The 12,663-nt window shown below is 45.2% G+C and overlaps 3 protein-coding genes and 1 long non-coding RNA gene across 5 annotated transcripts in view; 1 reads left to right on the forward strand and 3 right to left on the reverse strand.

Moving 5' to 3' along the window:
* Window positions 1-12,663, forward strand: part of LOC110176732 (uncharacterized) — a 78,951-nt gene that overhangs the window by 27,415 nt on the left and 38,873 nt on the right. The window lies entirely within an intron of this gene.
* Window positions 391-2,682, reverse strand: ppk26 (pickpocket 26). Its single transcript, XM_086834193.1, has 6 exons — window positions 2,085-2,682; window positions 1,731-1,991; window positions 1,468-1,672; window positions 1,139-1,409; window positions 818-1,076; window positions 391-755 (listed from the first exon to the last, which is right to left on the reverse strand). Exons 1-6 carry the CDS (start codon window positions 2,639-2,641, stop codon window positions 509-511), a joined length of 1,800 nt encoding a protein of 599 aa, XP_086690319.1. The 5' UTR covers window positions 2,642-2,682; the 3' UTR covers window positions 391-508.
* Window positions 4,299-12,663, reverse strand: part of LOC110176699 (uncharacterized) — a 33,506-nt gene continuing 25,141 nt past the window's right edge. Inside the window, exons 5-9 of the mRNA XM_086834191.1 lie at window positions 10,704-11,620; window positions 6,718-6,855; window positions 5,852-6,396; window positions 5,606-5,791; window positions 4,299-5,347 (exon numbers count right to left, since the gene is read on the reverse strand). Of these exons, the coding sequence (XP_086690317.1) occupies window positions 5,261-5,347; window positions 5,606-5,791; window positions 5,852-6,396; window positions 6,718-6,855; window positions 10,704-11,620 (1,873 nt within the window). The 3' untranslated portion in view covers window positions 4,299-5,260. The remainder of the gene's footprint in view (window positions 5,348-5,605; window positions 5,792-5,851; window positions 6,397-6,717; window positions 6,856-10,703; window positions 11,621-12,663) is intronic.
* Window positions 6,933-10,611, reverse strand: LOC110176696 (uncharacterized). The gene has a single exon (XM_020943132.2). It carries the CDS (start codon window positions 10,371-10,373, stop codon window positions 7,143-7,145), a length of 3,231 nt encoding a protein of 1,076 aa, XP_020798791.2. The 5' UTR covers window positions 10,374-10,611; the 3' UTR covers window positions 6,933-7,142.

The following is a 12,663-nucleotide window of genomic DNA, read 5'->3' on the forward strand; positions in this document are numbered from 1 at the left end:
TTAATTCAATTGGATTTCCATTAGGGCCGCACGCACAACTCGAACGACGATGGCTGCCTCTGCTGCACTGTTTGCCCAGCTAAGGTATATCCCCCAGCCGAGAATCCGAAGGATATCGGATGCAGGATTCAAAGGATTGGGTCCTGCATCACATATGAGCGAGAAGATGAGATGCGTAGCTTCGCTTTGACTTTGTCTGCGACTTTCATGACGTCGTTGTCTATTGACTTTCGAAATCGAATCGAATCTGAGTCGAAGGCAGGGCAGGGCAGCAAATCACACAATAAAATAATTGATTCCATTTGAAATGCACACACACAGAGAGAGGAGAAGAGCCTGACAGTATGCGGGTCGTATCAGGATAGGATAGGCAAAGGACTCCATTGGCAGTCTGGTGCTGAGTACAACTTTATTTTCATTGTTTGCAGATTTAACATTTAACGCAACACAAACACAGAGCAGAGCAGCCGAGTCAGCTCAACTTGGTCATGGAGGAGGTCCTCCCCAATTAGGCATCCTTGTTGACCGCCTGCAGCAGCTCCTTGCGGGTCTTGCGGCGCATCCTTAAATTCGAAATGAGGCGCACCGTACAGAAGTAGATCAGCTCCACAATTGAGAGCATGGACACGCCCATGAAGAGACCCAAGAGACCACCACAGTTGGCAAGGAAATCGGTGGTACCATAGAGCTCAGAGCGTCGTGAGGTGAGGAACTGTGCCTCCTTGAAGAAGATCGACACGCGGGACATTTTCATACTAAGAAAAATGTATTAATTACTTTTGAGAATAAGAAAGTTAAGGATCCTCTTTCAACTTACCCCTCGTGCTTGGCCTGCTCGGCCTTACCCTCCGGCGTGTCCGTATTGATCACTGTTTTGTAGTCAAAGTCCGCCTGGGAAATCTCCGCCTCGTAGGCGATCGAGGTACAGGACGGGAGGCAGTTACACTCGGTTTCACCCCGGGCATTCTCATCGGAGTTCATCAGTCCCTGGTTAAACTCCCTGAGCAGCAGCTCATCCTCCGCCTCGTTGTAGCACTTCAAGCTGGCAGCTCCGCAAACGGGCATATTGACATTACCTAACGTAAACCGAAAGTAATTTGGTACATCCCCGAAGGACTTGCCCGGAAAAAATGCTTACGTGGCATGTTGAACTTGACGCAACCGCATTTTGACAGGGTGAAGTTCGCAAGGCACTCCAGCTCACAGTTGCTCTGGGAATATATGTTGAAGTAGCGCAGGTCCCTCTCCTTCTGGAAGTAACACTGCCGCCGATTGGGCTCGTAGTGCTTCAGGCCATCCGAGGTGGTGATGATCTTGGGACGAATGGAGATGAGCACCTCCTGGTCGAAGGGTATGCGGAAATACTGCTTCGACACTTGGGCCACGTCTCCGGGTGTGTGTAAGAGGATCTACGGGGCTTTGTATCCATTAACCCCCCTGGTTTAAATGAATTCAATATTAACCCACCTTGAAACCCTGAACAGGGCCTCGACACATGTCATCAAAATCTATTTCCATTCCACCCATAAAAAGGTAGAGACCAGCTCGGGCTCCAGGACCCAAAACTCTGTTGGGATAGGGCGAAGTATCCGCACTGGCACTGTAACCATCCTCTACATTCCAATCCATCGAGAGGCGATTCTCCTCGCGGAATATAAAGTCGGGAATAATGCTGTCCAGGGAAGCCTATATAAGATTATTAAATCCTCCTTTCTTGAGGCTGATCTTACCCTTCTGGTTTGAAGATTTCCGCTGGACTAAGTGAGTTGAAGCTGTAGCAAACGCCGTCTTCAGTCACAAACTTGTGGAAAATGTCATTGCACTTGACTCCGGTATTTCGCCACTTGCAGTTAAGATAGGTGTCATCGAAGGTGGGCGATACGGAGGTCAGGCCGTCAATGATCTCCATGCCCTTTCTGATCTTCTCGCCCAGGGTAATATCATGCAAATGTGCTTCACAGACCTGTACCACTGATCCATATATGCCTTTTCTGAATGATAATGATCAAACGAAGTATACAGCGTTTTAATTAGTTATTGATTTTGGGTCTTCTTAATCAATGTTATCCTATCTGGAAACTTACTCTTTATCTGTAAGATCCAATATTCCTGTTACATTATTCCGAAAATCGCGAACCTGATGATACGAGTCTGTAAAGTTGAAAATGGAGCGACGCGTTTTGGTCTCCGGACAAACGGTGACCGCGGGAAAGGGTATCTCCCAAACGGGAGTTGATTTCTCGGCAAAGCTGACAATCACTGGATTATTGTTCCATTTGTCCCAGATATTGAGGGTTAACTTAACGCAGGTGAACACGGACAGGAGCAGGACACAGATCCAGAAGAGACGCTCGAGAAAGGGTCGCTTCTTCTCCCCCAAATACCGGATGCCATGAATGGTCGTGTAGTCGCAGTACTCATGAATGATGGCCTTTGCCGCTTGGAAGCCGCTGCCGTATTTGATCTGCTTTTTGGTGTCCACCTCGTCCTCGCTATCGTCGGAGACCGTTTCGCGGAACGCGGGCGCCATCCGGGCCATTAAGGCGGCCCTCTTCCACTGGTTGGCGGCACACGGCTGGGGACGCACTGCGTCCACCACATCGTGGCTGGGCGTGTGCGGCTGTGTGCTGTCGGTCGACATCCGGTCCGGCGTGCAGGAGATGCGTTGACTAAGTCAGCGGTGCGCACGCGACGACTCCGGCTTTTATAGTCCTTCGTCCTGCGGAGAACTGAGTGGGTGCGGCTGCCCCCAAAGGATTCCAAGGACCCTGGCACGCACTCCGGGCGTCGACTCGGAGTGGGACAGTTGCGTTTTCGGTGGCATTTCGCTCTATTGTTTCAATTACTTCATTTCGCTAAGCTGGCGTAATTCGCAAGCTCGCACCGGACCACAGGTTAGTCCCCGGAGAGCTCCCAGGACCCCAAACCCGGTGACCAGACCCCATAATTGCCAGCCAGCCAGCCAGCAGCTGACCCATTGCCCCGGCTAAATGTTACCTTTGAGCCTGCACTAGGCGAGGCATTCTAATTAGCCGGCGCACTTTAAGCCACTCCAGCCAAGCCCCAGGTAGCAGCGTCACACTCTGCCACTTCCTCTGAGTCTTGTTTAGGACCCCATTTGCACCCTGGACCCTCCTCTATCTGTAGCCAAACCACGGCACGGAAACACCAAATTGAAAAGGTAACTCTGCACCGGGGCTTATGCATTTTAAATCCCGGACGCCACTTGACTGCAGGCGCTTAACATAGCTCGACCTCGAAACAAAATGCCACGCGGCTGCAACGCAAACAATGTCTAGTCAAATCCTCATGTTAAACGAGGCACAACAGTGGCTTATCCTTTTTCGTTCTTTAAAGCGAATTGGGAATACACTTACCAGTGAACCAATTAATGAAAATATTGAAAAGTTAATATAATTTAAGTGAAATCTATTTATTTCAAGAAAGGAAACTATTTAAGGAAAGCTAAAATTAGTATACCTTGCACTTTGCACTTGGGTCATAGGATCTAATTGAACATTTATCACAACTACATCACTAGTATATTTATTATATGGTTTTCCTTATTTTAATAGTGGGGGTGTTTAATCGATAAACCGGAGATTGATTACCCTGGCAGTTAGCCTTAGGGTCTTGGGTTCGCATATCCAATGGAACATACCTAAGCAAAAATTGAATTTATCTCAAATCGGAAAGCTTTTCCATGTTGGCTTGTACTAGGATACCAAAATATTAGAATTTTAAATCGAAATGTATATGACTTCGGCATTCATTGCCTGTTTGGCCTTTGTATGTATTTAATATATATTTTTATTTGCTTATTTTTTGTTTGGTATTAACAATTTGTCAAATAGTACGATAATCTCCATATACCCTTAAAAAGAGGTCCTGCAGAAGAGCCGCAATGACCAGCGGCAAGGACACAACAAAAAGTCGCTGCGACTATTTTGGTGGTGCATTTTAATAAAGTTAACTGCAGCCGGCGGTGGCATTGTGTCTAAATTTTTCGGAGGTCCTGGAGGTGCACGACACAAACACCCTAACCCACCCTTTTGTTGGGACTTTTCATTACTGCGTCGCTGAACTGGCAACAATGCTGGCATTGTCCTTGCACTCCTTTTTACGTGTACTCCTTTTGGCAGCCGTAAACATTTACACACTTGTGCGCTCCGTCGTCGTCTGGCGATCGTCATTTATTTTAATGAGCTGCGAAATAGAATTTCTGATGCCTGAAGTTCCTGCTAGACAGAACGACTTTCGCTTTCCCTTTTCCCTGGCGAACCCATTAAAAGACTCGATTGAATATATATATATATAATCTATATAATATATATTTGGTATTCTCATTCGCATAATACATTTCTTTTTGGTTGGTTTATATGCTTTAGCTGGAGGACATTGAATTGAATGTTGTTACTGTTTACAAATTGTTTGCTTGGTAAGTACATAATACGTTGATTAACCTATTTACATAGCCGCTACTTTTGATATTAGGTATTACATAATATTACGCATATTTGATTATGTTACTAGATAATAATGTATATATATAGCAAGTTTCTCCGAATTTGTTTTTGAAACACCTGTTGTCACTATGCTACTTTTGATATACAATTTGCGTGGGTTAATATTTTTGGTTCTCTCTACGATTAGTTTAATCCGTAAATGAAATATCCAAAATATAAACTCCGGTTAAAGCCAGCGCCGGCCAAGCAAATACCGGGCATCATCAACAATGATCTTATAATTCTGTAATTTGTATCCTTGTATAATTATGGGTATTAACTATATACAAAGCTCGATTACCGTTTAATTCGCACCACCGACAGGCGGTGACAGCTTAAGCTTTTCATAATTTTACCTATACGTTCACTTATGCAGTTTTGCCGTTTTGAAACCCAAATAAATACGTTCGCTTGAAACGCTAAACCCAAAGGACATGCAAACAACATCAACACAAAGGCAGTTAAACGAGAAATACAAATACAAATACGTACAATACATGGTTGTAATTGTTATAGCTAACCGCAGGATATATGTATAGCTGCTCGTATGTCATATCTATGGCTAATTTAAAATGATATGTTTTTACGTAATTTACGTTATTCATTCCGCTGAACTCCGTTTCCCCGAACCCATGGCAACTGCCTGCCCATTAGTTAGTCTGTTATAAAAATACTGAAGAAATTGCACTTGTTTTGGGTTGCGATCGCACAAAACACTCCTTCGAGAAGACCCCTCCCTCTGCTTGACCTCTGACCTATTGGGGTGCCAGGGCCAGGCCCAAACCATTCGAGATCAGGCTCAAAGCGTTGGCTGTGGTAGATGCACTTGGACCCGAAGTATCCTGTAATTATAGGTGGAAGAATTTTATTTGGTTTTTAGCTCTTTAATAAAGTAATCTTCATTGAGTTACTTAAAAAATGGTTGTAGCTGAGAGAGATACATTCAATAATTAATTCTGCGATACACTTAGATGATATAAAATTGATACTCTGCTCGATATATCAAACTAATTCCGCTTCCATAGCTTTCTTCAATTAAATGTCTTGCAAATTCCTACCAAATTATTGTAGTAAGGATTTCAAGGATTTGCCATACTCACAATGCTCAGAGTGCGGACAATACAAGCCCTGGTGGCCGGCGGCTCGTCCGCTTCCAGGCCAGGTGAACTGCCACGCGAGGAGACGGATCCGTTGAGCAACTTGACGTTCAGCTCGTCGGAGTGATGCGTCTGCTGGGAGCTGCTGGACAGGCGTCCATCCAGCGAGAGATCATCGCGATGTTGATCCTGCAAGATAATCGTTAAATAAGCTCGGCCAGAGGCAATGCCATCCAGAAGACAACCCACCTCCTTCGGACTGGCACTGGCGCTGGGACTGAACTTGATGTCCAGCTGGCAGTTGGTGTCCATGTCGCTAGCACTGCCATTTTCACCCGATCCGGTGGCCATTAAATTGCCAGCTGCCGAGGGCGACATGTGGCCATTGTTGTCATTGCTGTTGTTGTTATTATTAACAATGCTGCTGTTGCTGATGATGCTGCTATCCAGGATGCTGTTATTGTTGCTAATTTTGTTATTGTTATTGGGCTCATTCTTGAGCATCGGCGTCACTGGCGTCTGTGGGGGCGTCTGCTTTGTGGCAACTGCCGCCTCATCGGCGACAATCGTTGCATGTCCATTCTCCACGGCGGCAACTGCAACGGCAGCGGCCATGTTGCTGTTGGAATTGCTGATGCAATTGTTGTTGGTATTGCTGGACGCCTCATCATCGCCCAGCTCGTAAATGTTAACCATGTGAGCGGCCTGGGCGTGGACCATCAAGTCCCAGGGATTGGCGAACGCATCCTTGCAAACGGCACATAGCAATTTAGCGCTCGTCGGCGGCGTCGTCTCTGCAAGAATTAATTAGTTATTTAAGTTGGAATTTGCCAAGACGGACCGAGAGAAGCAGAGGGACAGAGGGAGGGCATTCAGAAATAACTCAATTTTAAATGCATTTGCAAGCAGCCACAGGACACGAACTCATATCCTTCTCGGGCCAGATGTTGCTGACTGGCAAACAGGCCTGTCTAAGACAAACACTTGCAGCTCCCTTTTGGCCCGACCAGCCGCCCCCGGACAAAAAGTGTTTAACAATCATAAATTAATTGCCAACAGACAAGCTGCCATGCCCACGCCCACTGCTCCTCGAAGGACTTGGCCTCGCCACTTACTCGCACTCGCCGCAAAGGCAACATCCTGGCACTTGCATGTGAACCTCAGCTTGCAATAACTTTTCTTGTGGTCCAATAACTCAGACAGCTCGCCAAAGCTTTCCCGGCAATTGCCGCAGATTAATGTGTCCGGATTGCCTGCAAATATGCAAAGGGAATGGGTTTTTTAAACAAAGTTTTGAACTAAATAAAATAATTATGGTGACTTGGGGAGATTATCTATTTTCGAATCAATTAAATTTATTTACCAAAATCATGAATAATTATAAAGTTTTGCTCTACTGCTTCCATTTACTAATCAAATTTCCCGTTAAAAAACTTAAAAACTCATTTGATAATTAAGTAAAGAAATATATTAAAATTGGTAAAAATATATAGTTCAAAATTGATATCTTGCTTCAGTTCCATGTTTCTTTTTAAGGGTTTTAAATTAGGTCGGCCCACAACTCGTCCTCAGCTTCCAATGATTCCTGCTTGCTTTTAATCTGACTTGGGCTAAGATGCTCATCCATAATATCATTGATGTTTCTTTTAACACGGCTCTCTAGCTGGAGTTCTGGAACGGAAATGGAACGGATAAAAGGAACTGCATTTTTAACGCTTCTCTGGGATCTTCCTCCTTTGACACCAAAGTCTGCTTCAGTTAGGAGCAAATTATACGTGTCCCTTGCTTGGCGGATTTGTTCCTTAAGATAATCATTTGCGGCATTATTGGTGTTCCTTTTCACACGACTATCAAACTTCTCTTCTGGGACATTTATATCGAAATAAGGAGCTTCGATATGGAACTGTTCCTGATCCTTTGTGTTGGAAATGGAACTAGGAATGGGAACTGATTTAAACTTTTCGCGATATTTTGGTAAATCGGCCCAGACCTTGACCTCTGCTGCACGTAAACGATCGTTGTTTGGAGCTTCACCTTGTTGAAGATGTTCAACCTTGGGCTTATCTGAGTTCCCTTTCACACGGTTATCTCGTTGGAGTTCTTGATCATTTATGTTTGAAATGGAACTTGAAATGGAAGCTGCTTTTTGAGCCCTTCTCTGCGATCTTGCTACTGCGGCATAAAGGTCAGCCTCTGCCAGGAGCAACTTATATCTCTCCTCGCTTAGAGTTGAACGTGTTTTTAGATGCTCATCCTTATTCTTATTTATGTTCCTTTTCACTTGATTCCCTGGCTGCAATCCATGATCCTCCAAGTTTGGAATTTTACTAGAATTAGCAGCTGAATTAAACTGTTTGCCATATTTTACCAAATCCTCCCACACCTTGATCTCTGCTTCTAGTTTCCTCTCCTTGCTTAAAACTGGATGCTCATCCGCGTCTATATTTGAGTTCCTCTTCACACGGCATTGCAGAGCTTGATCCTTGAAGTTGGAAATTTGAGTGGGAATGGAAGCGGCATTTTTGGCCTTTCTCTGCGATCTTGCTACTGCGGCATAGAGGTCAGCCTCTGCCAGAAGCATCTTATATTTCTCCTCGCTTAGAGTTGAACGTTTCTTGAGGTGCTCTTCAGTGGCCTTATTGGTTTCCCTTTTTACACGGCTATCTAACTTTCTTTCTCGATCCTTAAGGTCGCAATAAGGAGCAGCGGTATGGAGCTGTTCCTGTTCCTTTATGCCGGAAATTGAACTTGAATTAGAAGCAGCTTTAATCATCTCACGATGTTTTTGTAAATCAGCCCAGACTCTAATCTCTGCATTCAGTTTGTCCTCCTTGGTTTTGATCCTACTTGGTAGAAGATGTTCATTCGCGGCCATATTTGAGTTCACTTTCAAACGACCTGGAAGACCTTCATTCGGAATTGAACTGGGAATATGACCTGCTTTAACCTTCTCGCGATATTTTGGTAAATCGGCCCAGACCCCTGCTTCTAGTAAATGCTCCTTGCTTGGCGTCCGACTGGATCCAAGATGTTCATCAGCGGCCTGATAAATGTTCTTTTTCGCACGGCTTTCTAGCTGGTGTCCTTGATCATTTGATTTGGAAATGGAAGCTGCTTTTTTAGCCCTTCTCTGGGATCTTGCTACTGCGGCATATAGGTCAGCTTCTGCTAGAAGCAACTTATACCTTTCCTCGGTGAAAGTTGAAAATGTTTTCAGATGCTCATCCGCCGCAATTTCGGTGTTCCTTTTGACACGACTATCAAACTTCTTGTCTGGGTCCCTTAGATCGACATAAGGAGATTCCAGAAGGGGCTTTTCCTTATCCTTTATGTTGGAAATGGAACTTGGATTGGAATCTGCTTCAATTTTATCGCTATATTTGGGTAAATCGTCTCCGATCTTTATCTCTGCATCGAGAAACTGCTCCTTGGTTCGAGTACGACTTGGTCGAAGTTGTTCATCAGCGACCTTATTGGTGTTCTTGTCCACACGACTCTGGATTCCATGATCCTTTATGTTCGATATATGAGCTTTACTATAAACCCCTTTTTGGCGCGATTTTATTATTTCGGCCAAGAGATCAATCTTTGCATGAGCCAACCTATTCTTTTCCAGCATTCGCAGTGGTCGGTTCTTCTTATCCGCCTTCTTAGCCCTGCCGCTTTTCACACGTCTCCTTTTCTGCTGTCCTTGATCATTGTAATCAGAATTGGCAATAAACTCATTGTATTTCAGTAAATCGCCAAAGGCTTTTACCATTAATTCAGGATGGAACACATTTCTATGGGACCGAGGTTGCTGCATCAGGGAGTCGGACTCCTTGTGATTGTTCTGGACCTTTTCGGTAATCTTACCGACAGTGAAAGGTTCGACGACTCGAGGACTCTTGGGCTTAGTGCAACATGGCAATCGTTTGGTAGTGGATTTCATAGTATGCTTTGTAGTTGACTTGGTGGGCGCCTTCGTGTATTTTGTGGGATTCGTACTTGTACTTGTTTCGGGAGCTGCTGTGGTCTTTGTGGTCCCTTCGGGCTTAATAATAACTGTTACCGATTCCTCACCCTCGCATGTTTCCGGTTCCTTTGTGGTCTTAGGAGCACTCACGGTAGTCGCCTCTGAATCGCATTCATCCTGGTTTTCGCTCTGATCCGTTTTTGTAGCTTTAGCTGCAGGTTTCACACCAGGTCGTTGCATTTTGTGGCGTTGCTCGAAAAACTCGGATAAGTGTTGCAACATCTGTAATTGCTGTGCTGTTGGTTGCTGGACAGGGGTTTTGCTTTTCTTGAGCATCGGATATAGAGAGAAGGGTGACTGGACAAATTGCGGATCCTGTAGATCCTTTTTAAAGCTAACAAGCCCGGCCGATGATGGCAACGATTGCATCTGGGACTGATCAAGGGGTCTGTCAGCTAGCCAAGAATGCCTCAGATTGACATTCTTGTCAACCTGAATCTTTGGCTTCTTTTGCTCGAGACTTTGGTCCTGCAACTGTCTCATATACTCGCCACGGGATCCGATTGTGTCCGCAGCAGCCCCCTGCTTATTATGACTTCTACCGTGTTCCTCGGAATGGTCGTTGCTATTAGGGATATCTGGCCGCTTAGTCAGCATGCTGCTCTTCAGATTGAGTATTCCGTTCACATAGTCCTGCTCAAGGGTTTTCTTCTCTTGGACCCGAAATGGCTCGACATTTGATACGGTTGCACTAGCAGTTGACAGGACAACGATGACGAAGAGTGCTGATGGGCCTGGTGACCAAGGTTGATACATTTTCACTTTTTGGGGACGATGTCGTTTGCCGGCAGTTGTTTTGACAAACTAAACTGAGACAGTTGAACTGAAAGTTGATTAAATTTCCAAAGGTAGAAGTGATAAAAAAAAAGTTTGCATTAAAGTTTTAGGTCCTAAACTAAACTTCATTATTATATATAGAAATTTCTTCTTAGTGCAAACTTCTCCGCTCTCAATCCTTTAAGAGCTTGCTAATTTGTTTATACTTTTCAAGAGATCCCCAAGAGATCTATCACAATAAAATCCTTAAAATCATCCTCAACTTTATCTCCTTTTTCGTCAAGTGACCAAACTGAGACCAATACTCACTGTAGACTTTGAAGGGTCCCCATTGCTGATGCAAACTTAATTGCTCCTGTGCCTGATGTTGCTGTTGCTGCTGCTGGTGCTGATGTTGCTGCTGTTGATGTTGCTGTTGCTGCTGTTGCTGCTGCTGCTGTTGTTGTTGTTGTTGTTGATGTTGCTGCATCAATTGGCTGTGCAATTGTAGTGGCGTCGCCGCCTGATGAGGCTGCGGTTGCTGTGGGGACAACGCCAGAGTCAACGGCTGCAGCAACGGTTGCTGATGTTGCTGCTGTTGCTGTTGCTGCTGCTGCTGCTGCTGTTGCTGCTGATGGAAGGAGCCTCCCACAGGATACGGCTCGCCAAGCGCCGTTTGATTAGCAATTATTGCTGACTTTGCATTCTGCGGCAATGTCGTTGACTGGACCGCCACGCTGCTCTTCAGCTGAAATCCGAACTGCTGGTGAGGATGGGGATGCGGATGCGGATGGTGGGCCAGTGGCAGTTGCTGCTCCTGTTTGTATTGCGACCAGTGGAGGGAACCGGGCGCCGCGGACGCTGTGGTGGCCACATTGGAGAGCAGATTCTGCTGATGCAGCAGCAGCTGCTGCTGTGGCAGCAAATTGGCCATTGCCGCCATGGCAACCGCTGCCACCTGCTGCTGGTGCTGCTGTTGCGCCACAGCCGCCTGTTGCTGCTGCGCCTGCTGCTGCTGCTGTTGCGCCGCCTGCTGCTGCTGCTGCTGGTGGACGGCAGCCGCCACAGCAGCCGCACTATGGTGTCCATGTCCTGGCAGCTGCTGCTGCTGCACTGCAGCCGCCATTCCACCGCCGTTGGTCATTAGGCGCTTCCGTTTCTTGGCCCGCACACCATTAACTCCAACGCCGCCACCACCGCCGCCGCGGAGCAGGGCCGAGGAGCAGTAGCTGTCGTAGAAGTAATCCCTGCATCAAGAGAAATTTTTACGTTTTAGTATTATTTGGACTAATAATATCAGCTTAAAAGTGGGTAATATCTGTTGATTTTATTTGTAATATAATTGTATTACATTATGTAGAAAAAATTGCTTCTTGGTATAAAAAAAAAATGGTACAATTAATACAATTTCCAATGTTTTAAACGAATATAATATAAGTTAAATTTATCAAACGGATGTTAAGTACATAAGGCATTTTGCCTTGTGTAAAATATATTAGTGTCTTTCGCTGATAATCTTTTGTCCAAGACAAACCTTTACTTGCTAATTGAAGTAAACGAAACCTTGGAGAAGAAAGGTACAAGAGAGTTAACGATAAAAATATGTAATTCCCTATGTTCTTTTTTCTCAATTAAAGTTATACAAGTATTTTAAGCAATTATCCTATTTAAGCTACATATTAGCTTTAATCCATTCCCCTCTCTGAACAAATTCACACCTCCTCATTAACTGCCAATGAAGAGCCTGCCAACTGTTGCCCATTCAAAGTGTCAGTCATTCAGCCAGCTAGTCAGTCATTCCCTCGGTCAACCCATCAGTCCGTCAATATTTGTTTAGGCTGCCATTTCTGCCGCTTGAATTGTCATTTGGCAATTGTGTTTTTGGGCCGCCCGTTGGGTTTGGTTTGGTTGCCAGTGATTGATACAAATGGCGAAACAGGCCAAAAGCAGACAACTCCCTCCTCTTTCCCAAAACCAATTGTGGTCAGAAGTGGATAAGTGGGGGCTGTGGGGCGAAAAGGTCCTGGACAGAAAGGGCGTGGCGCAACAATTGCGGCTTTTTCGGTCAGTTTGTGTGAGTGAGTGTGTGTGTGTGTGTGTGTGTGGGTTTTGGCCAAAAGGTGAGGGATGGTAGAATGGGACAGCGACCGTTTAATGACAAACACAAGAGCACCTGGACAAGGGATATATGTAGACAGTGGGTGCTGTCGGGCCAACATGTTTGCGTTTTAATTACAATCAAGTCGATGTCAGTGGGGCTTCCTCTACATGGAAAGAAATAATTTTCAAA

The sequence above is a fragment of the Drosophila serrata genome, unplaced genomic scaffold (assembly GCF_035046125.1).
Source record: "Drosophila serrata isolate PLE 108 unplaced genomic scaffold, ASM3504612v1 contig_272, whole genome shotgun sequence".
Taxonomy (NCBI): Eukaryota; Metazoa; Arthropoda; class Insecta; order Diptera; family Drosophilidae; genus Drosophila; species Drosophila serrata.

Bases quoted from the DNA above. Each gene is read 5' to 3' on its own strand.
- ppk26 (XM_086834193.1), bottom strand. From the start codon at position 2,641: ATGTCGACCGACAGCACACAGCCGCACACGCCCAGCCACGATGTGGTG. The intron at 1,992-2,084 runs GTAAGTTTCCAG...ATTATCATTCAG, and splicing joins TTGGATCTTACAGATAAAGA to AAAAGGCATATATGGATCAG. The intron at 756-817 runs GTAAGTTGAAAG...CATTTTTCTTAG, and splicing joins GAGCAGGCCAAGCACGAGGG to TATGAAAATGTCCCGCGTGT.
- LOC110176696 (XM_020943132.2), bottom strand. From the start codon at position 10,373: ATGTATCAACCTTGGTCACCAGGCCCATCAGCACTCTTCGTCATCGTT.